The 23,272-nt window shown below is 41.9% G+C and overlaps 1 protein-coding gene across 3 annotated transcripts in view; it reads right to left on the bottom strand.

Annotated features, from left to right (window-relative positions):
- The window catches only part of SVEP1 (sushi, von Willebrand factor type A, EGF and pentraxin domain containing 1), a 126,228-nt gene that overhangs the window by 14,045 nt on the left and 88,911 nt on the right, over positions 1-23,272 (bottom strand). Inside the window, exons 32-46 of one of the 3 annotated variants that reach the window (XM_069002437.1) lie at positions 21,621-21,740; positions 20,688-20,864; positions 19,843-19,927; positions 19,335-19,526; positions 17,224-17,391; positions 14,639-15,311; positions 10,475-13,254; positions 9,073-9,298; positions 7,824-7,979; positions 5,903-5,966; positions 5,050-5,223; positions 3,920-4,093; positions 3,324-3,497; positions 1,849-2,025; positions 338-508 (exon numbers count right to left, since the gene is read on the bottom strand). In XM_069002437.1, coding sequence (XP_068858538.1) covers positions 338-508; positions 1,849-2,025; positions 3,324-3,497; positions 3,920-4,093; positions 5,050-5,223; positions 5,903-5,966; positions 7,824-7,979; positions 9,073-9,298; positions 10,475-13,254; positions 14,639-15,311; positions 17,224-17,391; positions 19,335-19,526; positions 19,843-19,927; positions 20,688-20,864; positions 21,621-21,740 — 5,511 coding nt within the window. Of the gene's footprint in view, positions 1-337; positions 509-1,848; positions 2,026-3,323; positions 3,498-3,919; positions 4,094-4,830; positions 4,960-5,049; positions 5,224-5,902; positions 5,967-7,823; positions 7,980-9,072; positions 9,319-10,474; positions 13,255-14,638; positions 15,312-17,223; positions 17,392-19,334; positions 19,527-19,842; positions 19,928-20,687; positions 20,865-21,620; positions 21,741-23,272 lie in introns of those variants that run through there. The other 2 variants (XR_011147880.1, XM_069002438.1) reach the window with 2 other exon arrangements.

The following is a 23,272-nucleotide window of genomic DNA, read 5'->3' as shown; positions in this document are numbered from 1 at the left end:
TGACTGGCAGTGCTTCTCTGAAACATCTCAGCTTGTCAGAAAGATGACTGGTTCTGCCATTTTCTCACAAAAGATGTCAGGAGAAAGGATCCTAGGTGTGGGATACAACACTGTAGCAAAAGAAACTGTAAGACTAGGAAGGACTAAAGAGAAAAATTGCAGAAGCCTTCTCTTTAACTTGGAAATAAAGCAAGAACCTGGACCTTAAATGCCATGAATGAAACTACAACTGCACTGAAACTAGCAAAAATTTCACTTTCATTTTTATTGCACATAGGATGACACCTCTGTGCTTATGGCAAGTTAAGATATCCTTCTGTTAATAAAAAAGACTTACCTTTGCAGGTAGGCGGTGTTGTCCACGTTCTGTTTTCCAAGCAAATGCTCCGCATGGGCCCCTCCAGCATGTACCCACTGTAGCATGAATAGGTGATCATGTCTCCATACTGATAGAAGCTACCACGAATCAGAGCATTCTCTACATGAGCTGGGGGACCGCAAGATATCTCTAAACAGAAGAAACCGTCCAGATGTTGGTGAGCTGCAGTGCCTATATGATGCAGGTTCTAACTCTGGACACAATGCTGTCCAGGGGAGGTGCCAGAGACACACCTCTGGTGGTAAATCAGTAATGGAGCTCACGGATCTGGTCAAACCTAAGAAGTGGGCTCATGAGAACCTTATGATCTTCAACAAACCCAAGTGCAAAGTGCTGCACTTGGGTCAGGGCAGTCTCAAACATGAGAACAGGCTGGGAGTAGATGTCATTGAGAACAGCCCTGAGAAGGGCTTGGCGGTTCTTTTTGGTGAGAGGCTGGACATGAGCCAACAGTGTGCATTTGCAGCCCCAAAAGCCAATTGTATCCTGGGTTGCATCAAAAGGAGTGCGACCAGCAGGGTGAGAGAGGGGATTATCTCATTCTATTCTGCCCTTGTGAGACCCCATCTGGAGTGCTGCATCCATCCCTGCGGTCCTCAGTACATGAAAGACATAGATTTGTTAGAGTGAGTCCACAGAAGGGTCCACAAAGATGATCAGAGGGAAGGAGCAACTCTCCTATCAAGACAGGTCGACAGAGCTGGGATTATTCAGCAAGGATAAAAGAAGGCTTCAGGGAGACCTCATTGCAATTTTCCAGTTTCTTAAAGGAGCATTTATATGAGAAGATAGAGGCAGAACAAGAGGCAATGATTTTAAACTGAAAGAAGGCAGGTTTAGTTTAGACATTAGAAAGAAATTCTTTACCTACACAGTGATGAGGTGCTGGAAGAGGTTGCCTAGGGAAGCTGTGGATGTCCCATACCTGAAAGTGTTCAATGCCAGGTTGGATGGGGCCCTGAGCAAACTGATTTAGTGAATGGCATCCCTGCCCATGGCAGAGGGGTTGGAACTAAATAGTCTTTAAGATCCTTTCCCATCCAAGCCATTCTGTGATGCCATGAATCTAAACAGTATTGCTTGGAAGAAGCCAAAAGGCTTTCAGACATGCTTGCAAAAGGACACTATGCCTTCTGTCAGTATTAAAAAATATAATAAAAGGCAGCACCTCTTTCTGCAACTCGTCTCATCACCTGTAATCTCATGGGAATCATTCTTAGGTTATTTAGGGTATCCTAAACCAATACCAGCTCCAGGGCTTGCAAAAGGTAAATTGAGAATACCTTTACAGAAGGGCCTAGTAAACAGTAGGATGAATACTGTTGAAGCACCAACCCACATAGACGTACTCTGAATCCTTTTAAAGAAATAACTCTGTTAGAAAGAAAGAAGACACAGCTCTTCTCTAGAGCTTCTTAGAGCCCTCTGGAAAGTACCAATCTCTGTGGAACCATGTGTCATGTACTTACTTTCACACTTCGCTGTTGCTGGAGTCCAGGTCTCATCAGCATTACAGGTGATCACAGACTGCCCTTTCAGCTGGTAGCCTTCCCTGCACCTGATGGATACATTCTGACCAACATGAAAATCCACCTCTGACAGAAGGGCATTCTCTGGGATTATGAAAGGCACAGGACAAGGGTTTGCTGTTCAAAGAAAGGGTGTGAGGGAAAAGAAGGGAAGAAAAAGAGCCAGAAGAAGAGAGGACACTTTAGAATAGTTTCTGCAAATTTCAAACCCAAAACATATGAAAAGCAATAGAAATGCATGCTGCACATGAGTCCAGTTTGTAATTTGATTTGAAATTATGAGATTTGGGTCATAAGATAATAATAAAATAATGTTTAATTCACTGTTGTCACGCAGCTTGCTACTATACTGTGCTGATGCCAGGAGAGGACATACTAAGGATTTAAGTAGGAAATATCCTACTTGTTACTCTGAAACCACTCTCTCTTGTCCTTCCTGTTTACCATAACCTTTCTACAAAAGAGAACCAGACCTATCCTACTTCATGTTTGGAGGGGCTGGACCAATGAAGAGCAGCAAAAATTCAGCTATTTGATGAGAGACTTACTGTGATACTCATTAGAGTTTAGCATTTCTCTAATTTTATGTATTTCTGGCTGTAAGCTTGCTGGGCTTTCTTGCATGGTCTATTGATCTCATCACGAATGTGGAAAATATTTGCTCTATAAAGAGCAGAGATTTATGTCAGTTTCTTGATACTAAAATGAATAAATACTTTGTAATACAAAAATTAAATGTCTCAATTAACCATCCTAAGACTACACTAGGTTTTAACATTAGTTACAGGCACATACAGCAACAAGGAAGGCTGTTGTGGGTGTGTGTGTGCACAGTGCATATGTACACAATGTGCTATTTCACAGAATTGCAGAAGAATTTATACAGCCATTAAATCCAACCTGCTTTTCCAAGCAGGGCCAACTAGGTCAGAAGTTGCTCTGGAACCCAACCAGTTGAAATTTGAGCAACTCCGTGGATGAAGATTTCATGTCCTCTCTGACTGAGTCTCTGTTCCTCTGTTTGACTCTGTTGACGGTAAAAAGTTTCTTCAGAAACTTCACTGGAGCTTCCTTTACTGCAACTAGTGTCCATTGCCTTTCCTTCTACCACTGTGCAACTCTGACAAGAGTCTGGTGCTTCTTCCTTTACACCCTGTCAGTATGTCACTTGTGGACAACTATAAAGTCTCCCTTTTGCCTTCTCCTCCAAATGATTCTCTCACCTGCTCCTACTATACGGCTTACTATAATAGCTCCATTTTATGTCAGCTTTCCAACTGAAGGGAACTATGCAGAAGACAGCTTGTTCTTTTACTGTCACAAAAAAACCACTCAGGTTAATGCTTTAGCTTGTATTAGTAACTGCTCCTGTTGTTTCTCTGCAAAAACTTTTCCATTACAAAGCAAACACACACGTTTACAGAGAGGCAAGGGATTGCTCCATCTTCCATCTCTTGTGCACTCTGCTGCTGGTTCTCCTTCCAAGCTGTATCCCCTCTCACAGACATATGTTACTGTACTGCCAACTGTATTGTTCTCATACATTGCTTTCCCATTCAGCAAGGAAACTGGAATTTTGCATCTGGTCTCTGCAAAGGAAGGAGTCTTATTAATTCAACTTGATATTAGTCCTGGACTGCCAACGATTCCTGAATTAATAACACAATATGTTTAAAGTCGCCACAGACTTACAAATCTTGAAGAACATAAATTCAGTAGCCCTCGGAAGGAAATGTAGCCAACCTAGAGAAGAAGCTCCTCCCAGTGATGGAGAAAAGCCCCAGCAAAATAGGGAAACAAGGACACATTTATGACTTCATACTGCAGTCAGTGGGGCAGAAAGATGGAAATCATTCTTTCTTGCCACTGACAGATTTTCCAGAAACCCCACATTACAGAATCATTTCTCAGAAGCAACTCAGTCTCTGAATCATATGATATGCATGCATAATGGAGGAGCTATTGCTTATCCCAGATCAGAATGTTCCAGGATGCGAAACCAAACAGTTACCTTCACACAGTGGCAAGGGCTTACTCCAGCTCCCATTGGCAAGACATGTGATGTTCTGGGGCCCAACAAGATGGTATCCAGAGGTGCACACAAAGGTTACATTACTTCTGTATGTGCTTCCAGTAGAAATGGCCTCTCCTTTTTCAATGGAGGGATGCAGCCCACAAGTAATTTCTAGGAGAAAAGAAAATGTTTGAGTTTTATACGCACAATGAAGACTGTTCTTTTTATGAATCACACACTATCTGATAGCTCTGTTCTCACCCTGAATCAATGGAAAGACAGCAAGAAAGAAACTGTGAACTGTTACATGTTATACAATTCCTTCCCTGCCCTTTCTTCTGGTGTTCACACTGCAGACACCTGAAAATGTGTCCAAATGTATTTGGTGTTGTTTTAAGATATGAGGTATTTTCAAGCCAACAGAGGATCCAGAATATTTCTTCTGTGCAGGCCTGAGGCTATTTCAGTTTCCTTTGTGCCCCTACAGTGGAACATGATCTCAATACGTGCTCAAGAGCAATGGCAGTAATTAAGAAGAATCCTGACTCCTGTCCCACACTGTGGAGGTGTGAGAGATGTGAGAGAGAAGAATGCAAGGCATAGGACTATGACTTCAGCACAAGAAGAAGGAAAATTATTTATTGGTAAGGACTATAAATATTGGCATTTTATTTATAAGCTGTATGAAATAAGTAATAAATCCTTCTTTTCAAGCTCCCTTAATTAGTTATCTTCTTGATAGAGAGCCCAGATTTGATCCTTGGGGGCACAGTTGTGATATCCAGACATACTGAGTGGCCAGGATATACTTGCTTTGGCATGGCAGGGATGAATATGATATCCAAGGCTCTGCACACCACAATTCAAGGCAAGTCAGATACAGCAGGCCACATTCCTACTCTACTGACCTGAACACGACTCTATGTTTGTGCCATTTCAACGTGCCAAAATGAGCTTGCTTCAGATCAGAGAGGTACTGCCAATGAGAACTTCTCTGCTGGGTTTTTCCTCTGACTCCTCCTTTTACAGTCCCTCTGCTGGAGGGAAAGACAGGGAGGAAGCCAGATAAAACACTCTCCTTCTGCCCTAGCTTTCCTGGACAACACATGGCTCTGCTTGCTACTTACGCACGCACGTAGGGGTGGAAGGGCTCCACTTTTTGTCAACGTGGCAAATCCTTCTGCTTGGTCCGTGTAGCTCAAAGCCAGGGTCACAGCTGTAAAAAACTTCACTGCCAAACAGGAACTCCTCTCCCTGAACAGATCCATTTTCTATCATGTCTGGGGGTCCACATGATATTCCTGTAAAGTAAGCAATACTTTCCAATCAAACAGAATGTATCTGGCTCGTCCTGTTCACAGCTGCTCCACAAGTTTTACTCTGAGAAACAGGAAAGAACACAGCAGTTGTCTACTCATTGCCAGGAATTTGCCCTCAAGTAGCAGAGCAAAATCATGCTTGTTGCTTCCAATTCTTGCTAAAAGAAAAAAATCTATTGTGGCTGTGCTGGCAGGAAATTGTTTCTTTTTCCAGCCAACATCTAAAGTCCACGTAAGCATTTATGTAGAAACTCCTATTTCAGCACTGTGATCAATGACATCTCATAGAAGTGAGGTACCTTTGAGAATGATATCCATAGAATTACATTTGAGGATGCTAAATACCTGTGACTCCTGGCAACTAATGTTCAGAGGTCCTCAGTAACCCCAGAAATCATGACTTCAAGTGTCAGAACTATTTAAACCTGGAAGCTCTCTGCACAGGAGCAAGGCAGAAAGGTGTAGAGATTTCCTTCACACTACTACCTGCACACACCAGCAATTCTGCCACCCTTCCAGGTTGTTATCAGTGGTACTTACCAAAAGTGTTTATGGGTAAATGCAGACAGTATGAGTTACAAAGCAAAATGAGCATTAGTGATTTCTGTTGTGTGATATCACCCTTGAACAACATTAAGTGATAGACTCAGGTAGAACGTACTTCTGCACACTGGCACTGTGCCACTCCAAAGCTTGTCTTCTTGGCAAGTTCGTTCTGCATCACCCTGTGAAACAAAAGATAATTTGCTCAAAGAACAACTTAACTTTAGTTAACTCTTTTATCCCATCAGCTTTAGTACCCAGCAAGGCGAGGAAGCTTTTTCTCCATGTGCAAGCCATGTAAAGAGAAAATGAAGTGCTACAGCCCAAGTCTACTAGTAGAGTACATTGTAGAACTCCCTTCTGCAAAATCATGGGTATTCTCTATAACCCAAATATTTCTGGGGCCAGTTAGTCAGTTCCCTTGACCTTATCTCTAGAGTATCATCTTTTTTATCAGTTTTATCATTCTTGTTCCAAGGAATGTGTTGTGAGGACAGATTTTCTCCTTTCAGGACTCACTTACAGGAAATTCAACTAGCAATTTTTTTCAACAACAGTACAAGCTCATGTTTTATAACGTGATGAGCTGATTTAACCACATCACAAACACTCATTCTTTATACTTACCTATAATTTACACTATTTCTTTCTTACATACAAATTATATAGACAGTCTAATAGCCCAGGATTTAAGTCTTATTTTATTCTGAGACACGGAGAAAAATATTTAATTTTGTCCCTTACTGTAATGTACTTTCATTGCAAAGCAAACCCATCGATAAAGGGCAGCTGTTTGACATGTTGTTGCATAGCATCACACCCAGCAGACTTTTCTTCCCAAAGGAAAAAAGCAGGACTTCTCTTCAACAGCAGGGACACAGTTTGACACTAGGTGGCGAAACTGGATTACGAAGATATTTGGAAGAATTTATTACTGTATAAAAACACTGGCTTATTCCTTCCAAAAATTATTTGAAACAGCAACTCTACCTTTTTGTCTACCTACCAACACCTCCATCCCCAGTGATACTGCATATTTGACAACACTATGAAAATTAAATGCATTGTTACCTAATAAGCATTCTCCAAAATCTTCTTATTTTTATCTTGACTGAGTGAATTAACTTCTGACTGGGGTATTTTACATGCAAGAAGTTCTTAATTAATTACTGGTGTTATGACAGTACAAAGGAAGCACAATCCTGCACTCTGCTTGGTACTCACAAAACCAGCATTAAGAGCCAGCCTCTGTCCTGGAGACATCTCACCTTGTGTCTCACTCTGTCATCACCTGGGGATGGTGGAGATTATGCTGTGCCTCAGCAACATACTGCCATTTCTGAATTCACTGCAGCTTTTGAAAACACCCCTGAGACAACTCTGAACTTGTTAGCCTGAGTCTTGATACTGGGAAAGCAATGCTGTTTCAGAGCTCAGGTGGGGATAAAAGCCATAATAAAAACAATGGACAGGAAAGAAATTTGATTCCTTCTCCATCAGGGAATAAAGCTTTCATTGAGCAAACTGGAATATCTTTGATCTATCACTTTAATACCATCTAGCAATGTCATACAACTGAGGTCAGTGGAGTTTATGAGGAACTTTAAGTCTGGAAGACACAACTCTTAGCACAGCAGACAATGTTTGGGACACTATGAAACAGAAGAAAGAAATGCAATCTAACTCCGGCTGAAGAACCACGTCAAGGGAGCAGAACATGAGAAATTAACTCTTCTATGACTTATGGTCACAAGCACGTGTAGTGCTGCACTTGCAGAGGTCTTCAGTTAAGAAAATTCAAACACTGCAAGATACCTGCTGGACATGTACCTTTAAACAGGATTCTTGTATTTGCTTTGACTATACCCTTAAGCCATTCAAAGACTACCCCAAACATACCATGAACTCTCTACAGATAAAAAAACCAGCAGACAGCCAGCTTCTATGGCATCAGTATGAATGAGACAGTCCACAGCAATCCCACAGGAACTGAGGATGGCAACTAAAATTTAGAGTGTTGGAGATTTGAGCTTGCTTACTTGTAACTCATAGCCAGAATCACATTTATAAAGAGACACATCTTTGTAATTGTATTTAGTGCCAACCACAAATCCATGTTCTGGAGACTCTGGAGTTCCACAGGACACAGGACTGCAGATGTCATCAGAAAACGGTGGCAGCCAAACACCATTTTCCTGAAAAAAAAAAAAGTAATTAGAAATGTAAAAGCACTGCTTTATATGTTGAATTCATATCTAACTGAAAAAGAAAAATCATAGTAGAAGCATCCAGTTGCTGTGGGTGTAGAGATACAATACTATCTGTTCAAACTTTTATAAAACTTGGTAATTTAAGTAACACTTTTAAGATGTCAGCATAGACTGGAGTTTATCTTTGGCAGGAACACTTAGCTTAAGACTTACAAGACAGATGGAACAAAAAGTAAAATGGGAAAAAGAAGCTTGGAAAAGCAAGGTCACTGGTGCAAGGTCACCTTATCACTCAGGGAACACATCAGAAGAATGAAAACTACATCTGCCTGATTTCATGTTTCGTATTTCTCTCCAGGTTGAATGTCTAACACCATGACTAAGTGCTTCAGCAGCCTTCTCTGACTCACTAAGGGAAGTCTGATACCTGAAGAAACACTAGTCAAAGACACCTACTCCTACTTCCACAGATACTTGAAACAGCAAAATAAGGTGAAAACATTTCCATAAGAAATACTTTGCAAACCCACACATGCTCAGCTTTTCTCATATCAACATAGGTAGTGACTTTAAAAGTCTATTTACAAGCTTAAGATGAGGTTGGCCACAGCTAATGTGACAGCAGGTTACCAGCAGAATTGATGAAGATGTTTGCTCTTTAACACTCAGAGGATTAAAGTTTGTACAGATGTACGTTGGATTAAAATGTGTGTTGCCTGTTATTCTGGAGAAAAAGCTCTGCATTCAATCATCAAAATATATTAGAAATGTTGGACATAATTTTTTAAAATCTCAGACATGATTTAATGCCTGGAATGTGATAAAATGAATGCTTTTTTTAAAGGACAACCACAGCTTTCGACGGAAGAAGAAATAAAAATTTCTAGTTCTGAAAGTCTATACATAGAAAACAAATAATCATTCTTACTGGGAAACAACTAAACATTTTATATTTTGCAGGATATGCTTTGAACTTTTTTGTTGTGTCCAGTTAAGGGCCAAAAGGTAAGGAAGGTATGAGAAGGACTCCTGAATTTGAGAAAGCCAGCAGAATAAAACAGTGGTAATAAAAATATACCTTGCATGTAGATGTGCTTGCTCCCACCAGAGTGTAGCCTTCTACACATGACAAAGTGATGCTTGTGTTCACAGTGAAGTTGTTCCCAAGAACAATTACATTAGTGATATTTCCCGGGAGGGGACACTTTCTGGGGCAACAGGAAATACTTTGAGGGGACCATTGTCCATCTTCCTGGCAAGTGCATACATCCACTTCTGTTGCCATTGTGTAGCCTTCCAGACATCTGCAACACAGCATGAAGACCTGACCACAGAGACACAGCTAGGAATGAGCTAACCCATAAATTAAAAAGTCAGGACAGCAATTTTTCAACATTAGTTGTTAATAAACACATCTTAAAACTTCTCTATTATTTCAAGATAGGCCTGTAAGAAGTATGTCTGGACTGAATTAATTCTGTTGCAAGAACTGGAGACTTCAGAGTTAATTTCTGTGCTGTTTCATGCTGCTGCAGCATCCCAGTGGAAAGTGAGCTGATGGCTTTAGTACTTGGAGGGCACTGGACATTTTAGTGCAGTTCCTACACCTGCCCTTCTCTTTGTTAGGAGGATCTTCGGTGCGGTAAAGAGTGTGTGTGAGCACTAAGCAATTCTAAAGGTGATTTAACTTTCTTCAAGAACAAACCAAGCCTTAGCCTGACCACAGACCATTTGCTTAGACATTTAAGGCTGACTCAATGGTGCTTTACCAAGAACGACTCAGCTGGCTTGCACTAGTGGGTTCGCTTGTAGAATGGCAACAAAAGTACTCCTTTCACCTTGTTAAAGTTGCATGGAAATGACTGACACTGTTCACTTCACCCACCTGCCATCTCTGTCCCAGTTCTGTCCCATACCATTATTTGCTTTTACCATCAAAAAACATCTTCCCTTTTGACAAAGCTTTCTTCATCTTGGAGAAAGAGATCTGCAGTGTATACCCTTCATGAAATTAAGAAAACCCCTCAGTTTCTGACATCTGACAAAGGAGTAACTTGCTGACAGCACAGTGCTGCAGTACAGAAAATGGGACAAGAGGGATATCAGCCCTTCTGTATTACAACAGGCACCTGAAGCAGAAGGAAAGCACAAATACCATGCCAAGAGGAGAGAAGCTGCACACCTTGCTGACTGTTGCTGTCACCTGCTAATAAAACCTATATGTTGAAACCAGTGCTTCAGAGAAGGAGAATAAGAAACGAAACAGAAATAGGAAATTAAAATCAGACAAAGCCCAACAGGCTGAAATGCCTTTCTGGAGTTTTCATGAATTGTCTAAATAGTATTTTATGAAGTGCATGGCAATGTGGGCTTTGTCAATCTGAGTATATAAAATTTGCACTAACAGAGGGTCCATAAACCTTCCATCTTCATTACTTCAGGGCCTTTTAATGAAAACAGAATAGCAACATCATCCTTACCTGTACTGGACCTTACTTCCATAGGTGTAAGTGTTTCCAAGAACCTCTGCGTTTGGGATAGATGGTGGTGGGCCACAGCTTAACAGCTCACAGCTTGGGTATGGCTTCTTCCACACACCAGTCTCCACACAAGTCAGTTCTGGACTCCCCTTCATGACAAAACCTGTCAAGCAGGTATAGATGATGGTGTTCTCATCTTCAGAGCTGCTCCCATTAATAAACGTGTTGGGGATGATGGGCGGAGCACCGCAGGAAAGCTGTCCGCAGCGAGGAAACCCTGAACTCCATTTTCCAGCTGCCTCACAGGTGACTACAGAAGGCCCCAGCAGTTTGAAGCCCTCCAGGCATTGAAACTGGACACTTATCCCACAGCTGAAATCTGTACCAAGAACGACCCCGTTTTGGATCTGTGGTGTAGGACACAGGCAGGGTAAACACGATGGAAGGCTTCCACTCCAGGAGCCATTGGAGAGACATTGCCGTAAGGGATTGCCATGCAGCTCATAACCAGGGAAGCATATATAGTGGACAAATTCTCCGTAAGTAAAGGCTGAGCCATTCAGAAAGCCATGGGAGATGTCTTCAGGGGGTCCACAAATGACTGGTTCACAGTGTGGAGCTTCTGAGTCCCACGTGCCATCACTCTGACAGGTAAGTGTAGATGCTCCTTGCAGGCTGTAACCATCATTGCACTGGTAGTGCACTTCATTCTTAAAGCTGAAATCTGAGCCACTAGTTCTCCCATTGGGAAGAGGCAGTGGCACAGGGCAGGTCACAGCTTTGCAAACTGGACTGATTCCGCTCCAGCTTCCATTTTCAAGGCAGACTCTCCTTCTGTCCCCATCTAACAGGAACCCTTCGTTGCAGCTATACTCTGTATGTCTCTGGAACGTGTAGTCCTCTCCAGTCACCTGACCGTTCTCCAAAACTGGTGGTGGGCTGCAGGAAACAGGAATGCAAATTGGCTCACTGCCATCCCATTTCTGGCTCTCTTGGCATCTCCTCTCTGCAGGGCCATTTAACTGGTAACCAGGATCACACTCATAGTAGACAACACTCTCAAATGTGTAGTTTTTCCCTCTTATTTTCCCATTCATAGGCTGGGTAGGTGAATTGCACATTATTGCTTTGCAGTAAGGAGCAGTGTGACTCCACTGCCGACTTGGCAAGCATAGCCGTATGTCAGAGCCAACCAGTGTGAATCCTGGCTTGCAGCTGTACCGCACTGCACTGCCGAGCGTGTTCTCAGTGACGTCCAAAAAACCGTTCTCTGGGGGGGACGGCAAGGTGCACTCTATTGAAACACAGGCAGGGGCAGTGCCGTTCCAAGCCCCATCTTCTTGGCAAGCTAGAACAGGGTTTCCCAGCAGCTCATAGCCAGAGTAACATGTGTATAAAATGATTGTTCCAAATAAGAAGGTGGTGAGCTGTATTGCACTGTCCTCCTTCAAGGAAGTTTTGAACTCTTTCATATTGTTAGCCAGCAACATATGCGAAAGGGAGGGACTCTCTGTAACACCCTCCTGGTCAGAACGTCTTTCTCCATGTCTCAACTGCACGTACTCTCCGAAGTCAATGTGAGGAGGCAGGCCACAGTCTGTTGGAAGGCAGGTTGGTGTGGAGCTAGACCACCCCAATTCTTCACAGGTCTGCATGGCAAGGCCTGACAGCTGGAAGCCTGGTACACAGCTGTAAATGACCATGGCCCCATAGCTATAATCTGCACCCTCCACAAAGCCATTCTCAATGGGTTGAGGGGGCTGGCAATTTATGGCTTTACAAGAGGGGACCTCTGTACTCCACTCTCCTGTTTCTAGGCATCTCAGCGTTTCCTCCCCTTGGAGCTGGAAACCTCTGTCACAGAAATACCTAACTGTCTGCCCATAATGGAAGTTTGTGAATGAGTATTTGCCATTGAGGATCTTCTTAGGCCTTGGGCATTGGATAGGTTTGCAAACTGGCCTTCCCCCAAGCCACTGTCCATCTTCGCCACAGAGGACAGTTGTGTTCCCTAGCAATTCAAAGCCTGGTTTACATGTGTAGAGGGCTGTGCTAAGGAAGGTGAGGCCTTGCACATCAACTATGCCATTCTGAATTTCTTCTGGTTGAGGACACTCCACAGGAATGCATTCTGGCAAAGGCAAGCTCCATGAGCCATCAGCCTGGCATCGGATGGTGGACACGCCCTTCAGCAAAAACCCATCCACGCAGATGTATTTCACAGTGCTACCAAAATGAAGGGATGCAGTCAAGGGGTCTCCAAAGGGGATATAGGGCGGTGCAGAACACTGTACAACCTTGCAGAAGGGAAAGGAATCATTCCACTGCTGGGAGGGCAAGCATTTCAGTACAGAGGAGCCGTGCAAAACATAACCCTCCTTGCAGGAGAACTGTACAACACCGACTTGGTAAGACACTTCCCTTAAGACTAGATGATTTTCTGCCAAGGGTGGTTCTGGACATTTTGTTGGCACACACTTGGGGCTTTGCTTTTTGCTCCATTTCCCAGACTTTTGACATGTCCATGAAACATCTCCAATCAGCTCATAGCCTTCATCACAGAAGAACTCAACTTTGGAGCCCATATCAAAATTTTCTCCCTTGGAGTAGCCATGGTGGATGGCTGGTGGTTTTCCACAGCTGAGGGGAGCACAGTAAGGAGGGGATTCACTGTACCACTGCCGATTTGCTTGGCAGGTAAACACCGAGCTCCCGACCATCTGGTAACCAGAGTCACACTGATAATTTGCCTGATTTTCAAAGAAGTGTCCAGTGGTGTTCTGAAAAACAGGTAAGACAGAGACATGTCTGAAACAAAGACACATGATTTGGGCAATAGGAGACTGATTTAATTTCTTGTGTTCTCCGGGTCTAGCTTCTAGCTGAATCCCTGGCAGCACTAAAGGCTGGCACAAAATATCTTGCCTCAAATGATGTACTCTGTTTTCAGGAAATCTCAGACCACTTCCAAAAGAAAACAGAAAATTCAAGGCTTAAAAGATAAAATCTAGAGATGGATTCCCCTGCTTTCTCCCTGCCTGACCCATGAGACCAAAATGTGTGTGGACAGAAAGATGGAAAAGAAATGGATCAGGGGAAGCTGCCATCAAATGTCCTATTGTTGTCACGATTCTTTAGTTTCCAGGTGCATCTAAAGTTGGAGCCCTCAAATCTACTGCTACTAGGAGACATTTATAAATGCCACATATGCAGCTGCAGGGCCTTGAGCAGGCAGCTGAGGAGCACCTCAAAGTTGCAGTCTGAGCTCTGCTTGAGGTAATAAAAAATTTCTCCAACTGTAAAGAATATATGAAGGAGTGATTCTACCTAAGGAAGACAAACCAGAGTGATATGCAATAATTAGAAGATGCATCTGTGTGGGAGTCTGAACAGAAATTGTTGCTATTACTGCTGGAAACCCATACAGGAATTGGAATGCCAACCTCCCTCCCACCCAAATTTAGTAAATGAAGATTCCCTGGTAGTTAGATTTAAGGAAGGAAGAGGATGTTCAGAAGAAAAATGCTTCAAAAATTCAAGGTTAAATCTTTATAATGGTGTTTATGATCTTCCTTACCACAATATTATCCTTGTGCATCAAAGCAAAACACAGGTTAAGCAGTTGTTACAGGTTTGGCCTGCCACAAGGAGATTTTAAACTTCAGGTATTATTGCAATTTAATTTAATAAGGAAAGGGAAGTTCTGACTTCAGTAGAGAAATGTGCTTACATCAAAAGGAGAGAAATTATCCCAAGGTGATTTATCTATTGCATATCAGATTTTTTTTCATAGCAGTGAAAAGAGCAAGGCTTGTGAACTGGCATCATTACTTCAAACATCTCCAGAAGGCACTTGAAAGCTACCCAAGAATCAAACAAATGAAGAAGACATTAAGGAAATCAATTGAGTGCCATATGGCATCTTGAGTCTCCTAACTGAAAACCCACTTTATGATAGGAAATCCCATGGAAGAGTTTAGGCTTTTCAGATACGATTCTGCTGCAAATCCACCCACTTTTCCCTTTTCTTATATCATCCAATCTTGCACTTCCTCAATTTTAACAGAAGAGCAAAACAGAAGAAAGAAAACCCCAACAGCAACAGTTGTGAAGATATATTCAGTTTGCCATGGTACCAGGCAGATGAGAAAACTCATTCTGTACCTTAATAAAGCCATTCTCAAGCTGAGGTGGTTCTCCACAGGACACTGGGTGACATGTGGGCAAACTGCCACTCCAGTTGCCAGTGGCCTCACAGGTCCGCTTCTTCTCTCCCTTGATGTAGAACCCCTTGTTGCAGCTGTAAGCCACCACTGCTCCAAAGCTGTAGTTGGACCCACTGGCATAGCCATTGCTAATGTGGGGAGGCTCTCCGCAGCGAACAGGGATGCATTGGATGCTCAGAGGAGAAGGATTCCACTGGCCCCCGCGAAGGCATTCGATCTTGGCCGAAGTGTTCAGAACAAAGCCTTCCATGCACTTGAAGCTCACAATGGAGCCAGCTGCAAACTTGGCTTTACTAATGGACTCCAGGATGCTGTATGAGACGGTGGATGGCTTTTCACAGAAATCAGCTATGCAGTGGGGCATGTCCCTGCCCTCTGGAGGCACCCACTTCCCTTCTGCATTGCAAAGCAGCTGAGAGTTATCAGCTAGGCTGTAACCATCCAAGCAGAAGTAATAAGCTATGTCACCAAAGAGGCGGTGGCCACTCTCTGGTGATGCATTTTCCACATGGGGTGGCTCATCACAGGATACTGCCAGGCACTGCTGGTGGCTCACACTCCACTTGCCGCTGGCTAAGCACTCTATGGTTTCAGGGCCAACTAATGTGTAACTGTGGATAAGGAAACCACATAGGAAGTAAAAAAGACAGGCATTGTCAAACTGTACAGTTTCCTGACGCCCCTGCAGTATGAGCTTGTTTGCTAGAATCCCAGAAGAACAGGATTGTTTAAAAAAGACATGGTCAACTTCAAAGGGAAAAACTAAAAGCCTACATGTCCATGGGTGAGGTATCACAATGGTGGATATCCTAGCACACCATGTGCATATTGCCTCTCTCTCATCTGTCCATCCAATTACCATTTCTGAACTTCCATTTTGGCTCAAACTACTACAACAAACCTAGTATTTGCTGTGACCATCCATGCAATCCTCAAAGAAATGATCCCACTGAGAAACTATTTCTGTTTAGCAAAACTGGTTGGAAAAGAAAGAGATGAAAAGCCCAGAAAGGCCTTTTGGGTTTCTGTATTAGCCCTCTCAACCTATTTTCACACTTGCAAGCAAAGTGAAACCTCTTAGTGAGTTACCCAGAGATGCTCTTGCCAATAATGCACATACCAACTTTAAAATAACTTCTTCTTAAAAACTCACTGTAAAATATTAGAAAGCCAATGAAAAATTAATGCTGACTAGGAAAAAAACCAATGAAATGGTTTACAATAAAATTCTACCACATGAATACTGTTAGTGTAGCTGTAGTTCTCCAGTCTGTCTCTGGAATGCAGGGACAGGCATTAATCCATCCTGCTCATCATCCCACTTAAACTCCTGCTGCTTAAATATGCAACAGGCAATAGTGTACTCACAGTACCTTTGACTGTTTTCTTCATTTTTTTTTCTCTGTGGTGTGCTCCCACAGAAAGCCAAGAAACAATAACCACTGCAAAGTCCCCAGTAACTTTCCAACTGAAGGCTGTTCAGATTTTGAAGCAACATCTGTAAAAATGTTTTGTCTTGTTTGCAGGATTTTTTTTCAAGGCCTCATGACTGGACCCCAGAAAAAGAGCCTGTTGTGTGCTGATGTTTAACAGGATCCACTGTCACAGACAAACAGCTGTGAAAGTCTTTAAATGCTGCTATCCTATCCCATTTAAAATGCTTGCACAGGAAAGAGAAGCAGCTTTTAAAATTGTAATACAGTCTAGAAAACATAGCAAGGATGCTTTGCTTCAATTATGTTTCAAATAACATTGCAAAGCTAATTTATAAGAAAAATGTTGGCTTGTTAATTTACCCTTTTACAGCAAGAAAAAGCAGAAAATCCTCTAGTCACTTTGGACTTTAACTGGCAAAAGCCCTGCATACCCACTCTGCCTTTTAGGCAGAACAGTTCCAAGAAATTTAATGGAACTGCTCACGGGCTGTAGAGATTACCATGTGCAAAAGTTCTTGCAGGATCAGAGTCCAGCATTATACTTTCATGCTTGATATCATCTAAACTGAGCCTCCTCTTTGATGAAATAGGGTCTGAAAATGTCTCTACACAGAGTAGATAGTATTTAAAATATTGCCCCTCAATAAACAAAGAGTCATAATTTTAAGGAAATAGAATTTAGAACACCACAACAGTTAGTTGTTAAACTGCACCAAAAGCATTCTTGCACCCTGATTTGACATAAGGAATTTGTTATGATCAGAGCCTTGAGTTTACCCCAAAACTATTGGTTCTGTAGTAACTCCAAGGAAAAGGGCTTCCTATTGAATTGTGCTATCATTCTCCCAGATTCCTCTCTATTCTTCTCTTCCAGAGTGTATTCAGTTGCTCTGAAACTACTTTAAGAAATGTCTGTATCTCATACTAACTTGACAGCCCATGAAAAAAATCTCCAGCGCATTTAACTTCCAAAAAGTTAAGACAGAAGTAGTAACAATGAATTAGTGTGCAGTTATAAAGGACTTATGAAACAGTGCACCAGTTTTACTTGTTCTGACTATTAGTCCAGTAGTGCTAATCTACATACCCTTCCTTACACGTGTAAGAGACCGTGTTTCCAAAAGTAAAGTTATCTCCATTGATGACTGCATCTTTGATGGCAGGAGGGGATCCACAAGACACAACGTTGCAAGTTGGTGGTGTGCTGTTCCAGTTCCCTGAAGATGCACAGACAAGTACAGAAGGTCCCTGAAGGCTGAGACACAAAGATCATTATTAAGGCTGCCATTTCATTCCACGTGAGGAATAGAGAGCAAAAGAGCTGCTTTGCCTCCTGGCCCCAGTGAAACTAAGGGGTCTTTCACACTGACTTCAGTAGAGGACAGAATGTAACCCTCTGCTCATGGAAAAACACTCTGATGCTGTCAAAAAAAGCTGGTCTTCATATTGCTTTGAAGAGAAAGCTGGTGGATTTCATGTGGGGCCTCAATGCTCTGTGCAGATACACACATAATTCCTGCTGTAGCTTTGCCCATTATTGAGCACAAAAGAAAGAAATATTTGCTTAAGCTTAAAAATTTACTTGTATTCCATCAACAGTATGCCAGTCTTGAGACTTGCAACTAGGCCTCCGCCTGAGACCTGGTTCACTCAAGGACTTAAAACATTATCTTCACCCAAAGTACTGAAGGAAATGCTCCAGGTCAAGTTTGCTCACAAAAAGGCCCTCAGTTCCTCCAGGAGGTAAAGGATTTTGCTTGAGTGAATGGCCACACACATTTGAAGTCGATGGTATTTTTTGGTTTCTTTAGCTGAGGAAACAGCATTGGTTCAGAGGGTGTGACTCAGGTGTCTGAACAGAGTGTGCAACACCACCCTGAGATGCCCTGGGTGAAAACCCTTGTCTCCAGCTGCTACATCAGCTGCCTGTGGGCTCCCTGTAGGTCATACCTGAGAGCCCTCCACACGTGTCTGATTCCCTACAATTTGGTCTCAAATGGTATTAGACCCCCATGTTTAGCTGACTGAAAAAAGTTAATGGAAAAGAACAACACTGACCTGTAATGCTCTTACAAATTTGGCACAGGCCCTTGTCAGGGAAGTAGGGCTCTGCCTACCTATGGCAATATGTTTAAGACTAAAAACACCTAAGCGGTGCTTGAAGGAAGAGACTGGGTCCAGAAGTAATGTATAAGATGGACACTATTTGAGAGGGCTTCCTCTGGAGTGGTGACCACAGGAGAGAGGACCTCTCTCACCAAGCTATGGTAGATAGGTAATGACAGAGTCAAAATTGACATGGTATTTGCTGCCTATATGTCCAAATTCCACAGTCAAAAAGCTCATTGGTATTGGTAAAAGCACTGCCTGGTTTAGTACGGTGCAGATAAGCCCACAATGTGAAACTAAACACTATGCTGAACTTCAGCTGAGGTATCCATTTGTACTAACACAATTAAAACATTCACCAAATGAACATACCTCACCTGCCTGCCTGCATCTGGACAAGAAAATTATTGCAGCAGGAAAATGCGGAAAAAAATCATCCCTAAAGAGTGAATAGGTGGTCCATACAAGACCACTTATGTCAGAGTATATCTGCTAGAAGTACAAGCAGATACCAGGAGAGGCAGAAACCTGCATGTACATCCGCATCCTTGGATACAGCATTAATAAGTTAATCGTAAATTGCAGCATATTAAAAATGTGTTTCCAGTATAATTGCTTACAAATGTAAAACAGAACATAACCTTAGAATACATTACTACTACAAAGAGTTCAAAGAGTAAATTAGTAACTTCCAGAAAGTTCCTTCACAAAAGGCATTGTAAAGCAATAGCAAAAATAATATTGGGTATGAACTACAGTTGTAGAGGTATAATGATCTTTAAAGACAAATGAAAACTTTCAGAAATAATGAAAACTATTTTTCTGAACATCAAAATATTTTTATACATTTGATGGTAAAATGAAAGCATTACATATGTACATAGTAAATCCTGAGTGACTTTTCTGAACTGTTCCAGTTCAGGATAAAATACAGAAAGTACCCTCAAGATGTAAAGAAATCTTTTTCAATTCTGTCTTAGTATTTTATCTTTTTAAGCAGTGAGCCCAGCTTTGTGTCTTTCAGACATAAGTTAGACCTTCTAGCAGGCATGCCACCTGCATTTGGCTCAGGAATGTTTGTGCATTTACCTATATCCATTGTCACAGGTGTATGATACAGAGGAAAGGTAGGCTGTGCCACTGACTGTGTATTTTCCATTGCTGATATCCTGTGGACTAGGGCACATCACCAATTCACAGGAGGGGGGAGCATGATTCCAAATGCCACTGGCAAGGCACAGAATTTCCTTTTCACCCACTAAGTTGTATCCATCATTGCATCTGTGTTAGAAGAAAAGAAGTGCTATCAAACACAAAGCCTTTCATGCACAACATAATCAGCCATCCCTTTTTTCCTCATCATCCACACCTGCACAAACCATCTTTCTTTTCAGGGCATAGAGAAGTAGTACTGGAGTAAACATTCAGCTCTGCTAATGAACAGCCACATCTATAATCAAACGTCTTTCCATTATTTTAATCCCATCTTGCTCCTCTCCGTCATTTAAACCAATCTCTCAATTCAGCCATACTCTTATTTGCTGCCAGATTGTCAATTAATTATTAATACAGCACTTCAAACATACTGAATTCCTACCTGTACACCACCTTATTATGGTATGTAAAATTTGAGCCAAAAATGGCACTGTTCTCTGGAATAACTGGAGCACCACAGGATATAGCTTTAAAAAGACAGGAATACAAGAGAGGTTGATATAACACAAACACAAATGAACAGAAAATTAGGATTTGCTTTGTTTTCTCTCAATAGATTTGAAGAGGTGTAAAGCCCTAAGTAACAATGAGTTCTTGACTAATCTGTAAATGACATTTAGGACTCTTTATCTGATTTCACCTTACTGAGAAACTGAACTAACTGGAAGTAGGTAGTTATAACTGCTCTACAAACCACATGCTTGACGCTCAAGAGGACTCCATATCTACCTCTCTCTATGGACAAAGTAATTGGTTTTTTGCTTAGACAGTCTTTGTCAACTCCTCACTTTACCTGTTGCTTCACCACATTTGTTCTGGTTTTCTAAAGAAACTACTTCTGCTCTTAAACTGTGACTATGTACGTGCATCAGCCTGTCCTTTCTTGTTGCTTTTTATCCACTGAGACACAGTTAATGGTCTTTAAGTCATTAATTCCTTGAACATGGAAGGCTGGGTAGAGAACAAATACACTTCTGAAGCTTGCATTAGACTGATTCTATACCTCTGACGCACTGGAGAATCTTTGTTAAGAGAGTACTACTACAAATATGACAACTGTGCTTATGTCTTAAGAAAACAAAGACTTCAACACTGAGATCCAGATCTGCTAGGACAGGGTTTCGTAAGCTCCCACGGTCTCTAAAGGCTCTTCACTACTACTTTGCCCCTTCCCTCTCTCTAATGATAAAGTCACATTTCAACATGCATTCTCCCCAGGAACCACACCTTCACAATAGGGTATTGGGTGGCTCCACTCTCCGGACTCCGTGCAAGTAAGTTTTGCCACTCCTGTCAGCTGGAACCCTTCTTCGCAGGAAAATGTTACTTGACTGCCAACACTGTAAGAATCCCCATATAAATGGCCATGCTCTGGATTTCCTGGATTACGGCATTTCACGGGTTCTGAGGAAGAAGAGGAAAACGACGAATAATATAATTAAGTGTCAGGTTTTACGAATAAGCTGCAGGAGATATCCTTGGGAATTTGCTGAAAGTAGGAAGGCAAAGGACATGGAAAACACTCATAAGTAGCTTACAGCCTTTTCTTTGCTCTATATGTAAGTGACAGACACTGAAGACTCAAGCAAGTAAGCTAATCTTGACATGGAAGAGCCTTCTCTGAGTTTGCATACATCACCAGAAGCAAACAGAGCTTACAGTCATTTTTCCCCCTGTGAGGGAAAGCCCATTCCAGCATGCCCATCTCTGAACATGAAAACAGCCCAGCTACCTTTTATCCCAACCTATGCCACTGTCTTGTTATGTTCATCCACAATTACCTTGTTTAATGTTTCCACAGGCAGCTCTAGCCCTACTCAGAAACCTGTATTAAAATATTTCTTCACCGCACAGCTCTGCTCTGAGAAGTGAAACACTGTGGCCTTCCCAGGTCTTGTGCTCCATGTGGAAGAGGATTTTGCATGTGTGTGTGTCTTGGAGCAGCATCCCAATGACAGCTGTACCCATATGGAGAGGTGAGTTTTCAAGAAACAAAAGGAGACACTTTATCACAGCCTCATCCAGATGAAACTGACCTGGAGATGAAAGCAGGCCTGTCCTAGATATCAGTTATTGGCAGCTGTCTTCCACAGTGGGAGGCAGGATACTGGCCTATACAGAATCTTGGAAAGGCTAGCTTGATGTTTTTCTTTCCCATACCTGCACATTTTTTACCATCTCCTGTGTAGGGCGGGATGCAAGTACAAACATAAGATCCATTTGTGTTGAGACAAGATGCATGCTCATCGCAGTCCGATCCAACAGCGCATTCATCAACATCTGCAAAAAACAAAAAACAAACCCACAACACACACGTCTCTAGTGTGTTATTTGTAGCACTTGCTTTAAATTTCTGTCTTACTAACTGTCAAGAGGAATTACTTTTAGTAGTATAATTAAAAATCACTCTTACTGCAATCACATTTTTGATCCACTGGTAAAAATATTTAATATTTAAACAAATATTTATAACTCACTGCAAAGTTTTATTATTATTTTAATTATAACTTGTTCTACAGCACTGCACAACATGAGAAAATCAGAGATAAATCTTATTAACCTTCAGCCACTACTTCCAGAGAAACTATCTGGTTTCCAAACTGCAAAAGAACAGATATTGTAACTATTGTTACTACTAGTCTGGGCAGACACTCTGAGGAAGGATTTTTTGCATTAAACTCTTGCATGGGAAATCATCTATATCTCAAGCTTCCTACTTATAAGACAGGAAATCTCAGCCAAGAGGGGAAATGCTCTGAAAATATTAGAGCCCCATCTTTGATGAAGAGAATTAGACTAGGCCTGAGAAGAGCCTGCAGCTGCCAGAAATGTTAAAATTAGTTCAAAATATATTAGTTATTATAATTAACTACTTACATGATAATAGCACCTTGTGCAGGTTTGGCTAAATTTAGAAATATATCCTCTGATAGAAGGCAGGTTACAACCACCCCTCCCCCACCAGGTTTGGGAAAAAATAAATTTTCCTCAAAGGAGAATGAAAGAGATAAAAACTATTTATTTAACAAACACGCGGGAAAAGGATAATGATGCTAAATAATAAAATCTTTTGCTGTGGAGAAAAAGCCTGGGAAAGTGTCAGAGTCCTCCCTTTGGTCTCCTTGGAGCTGGGACCTGGCCCAGGGCCAGGCCCTTTGTGCCCGGGGGAAAGTCCTCCCAATGTGCTCTGATGCTGAAACAGTCCAGCAGAGAGAAAAGGAAAAAAACGAAGTCCCAGGAAAACAAAAGTTCAAGTCTCCAGAGGAAAAGGAGCTGAGGAAAAAAAACTGCCGAAAGCCGACTGGAAAGGAAAGCCAGCCGGGTGCTTCCCTTCCCTTTCCCTCTCCTCCTGCAGTTGAAAGAAGTCTCTGTCTCTGTGTGACCTTGAACAAGCTGCAAACTGCTTTGAAAAAGTTTTGCTCAGTTTTTCCTTCCCCCTCTCAGGCTCAGTTTAAAGGCATAGAAAGGCACAAAAATTAATTTCTAGGCATAGGGCAGCGATATGGGATACACATTATAAAGTCACCCGAAGACACACCTAAAAATTGTAATTGATATTTTATGATCCATGTAGTTTGGTACTATGCAGCAAAAAAAAAAAAAAATCCCTCACTCCTGAATACCTCATAGAATCTTTTAATCTTGACAGGAACGAAATGTCCTTGGTATATGAACAATGAGTCAAAATTGCAAAGTGTCAATTTCAAAGTATCTAATTGAAAAGTGCTGGTATCAGGGATTATTCCCTGTATAAATGTACCTGTTTCAGACTGTTAGAGAAAGGTAGAACTAATGCCTTAAGTTTGAACTTT

The sequence above is a fragment of the Aphelocoma coerulescens genome, assembly GCF_041296385.1.
Source record: "Aphelocoma coerulescens isolate FSJ_1873_10779 chromosome Z unlocalized genomic scaffold, UR_Acoe_1.0 ChrZ, whole genome shotgun sequence".
NCBI lineage: Eukaryota > Metazoa > Chordata > Aves > Passeriformes > Corvidae > Aphelocoma > Aphelocoma coerulescens.
Note: the sequence above shows the minus strand (reverse complement) of the source record. Positions and strands in the feature narration are given on the sequence as shown.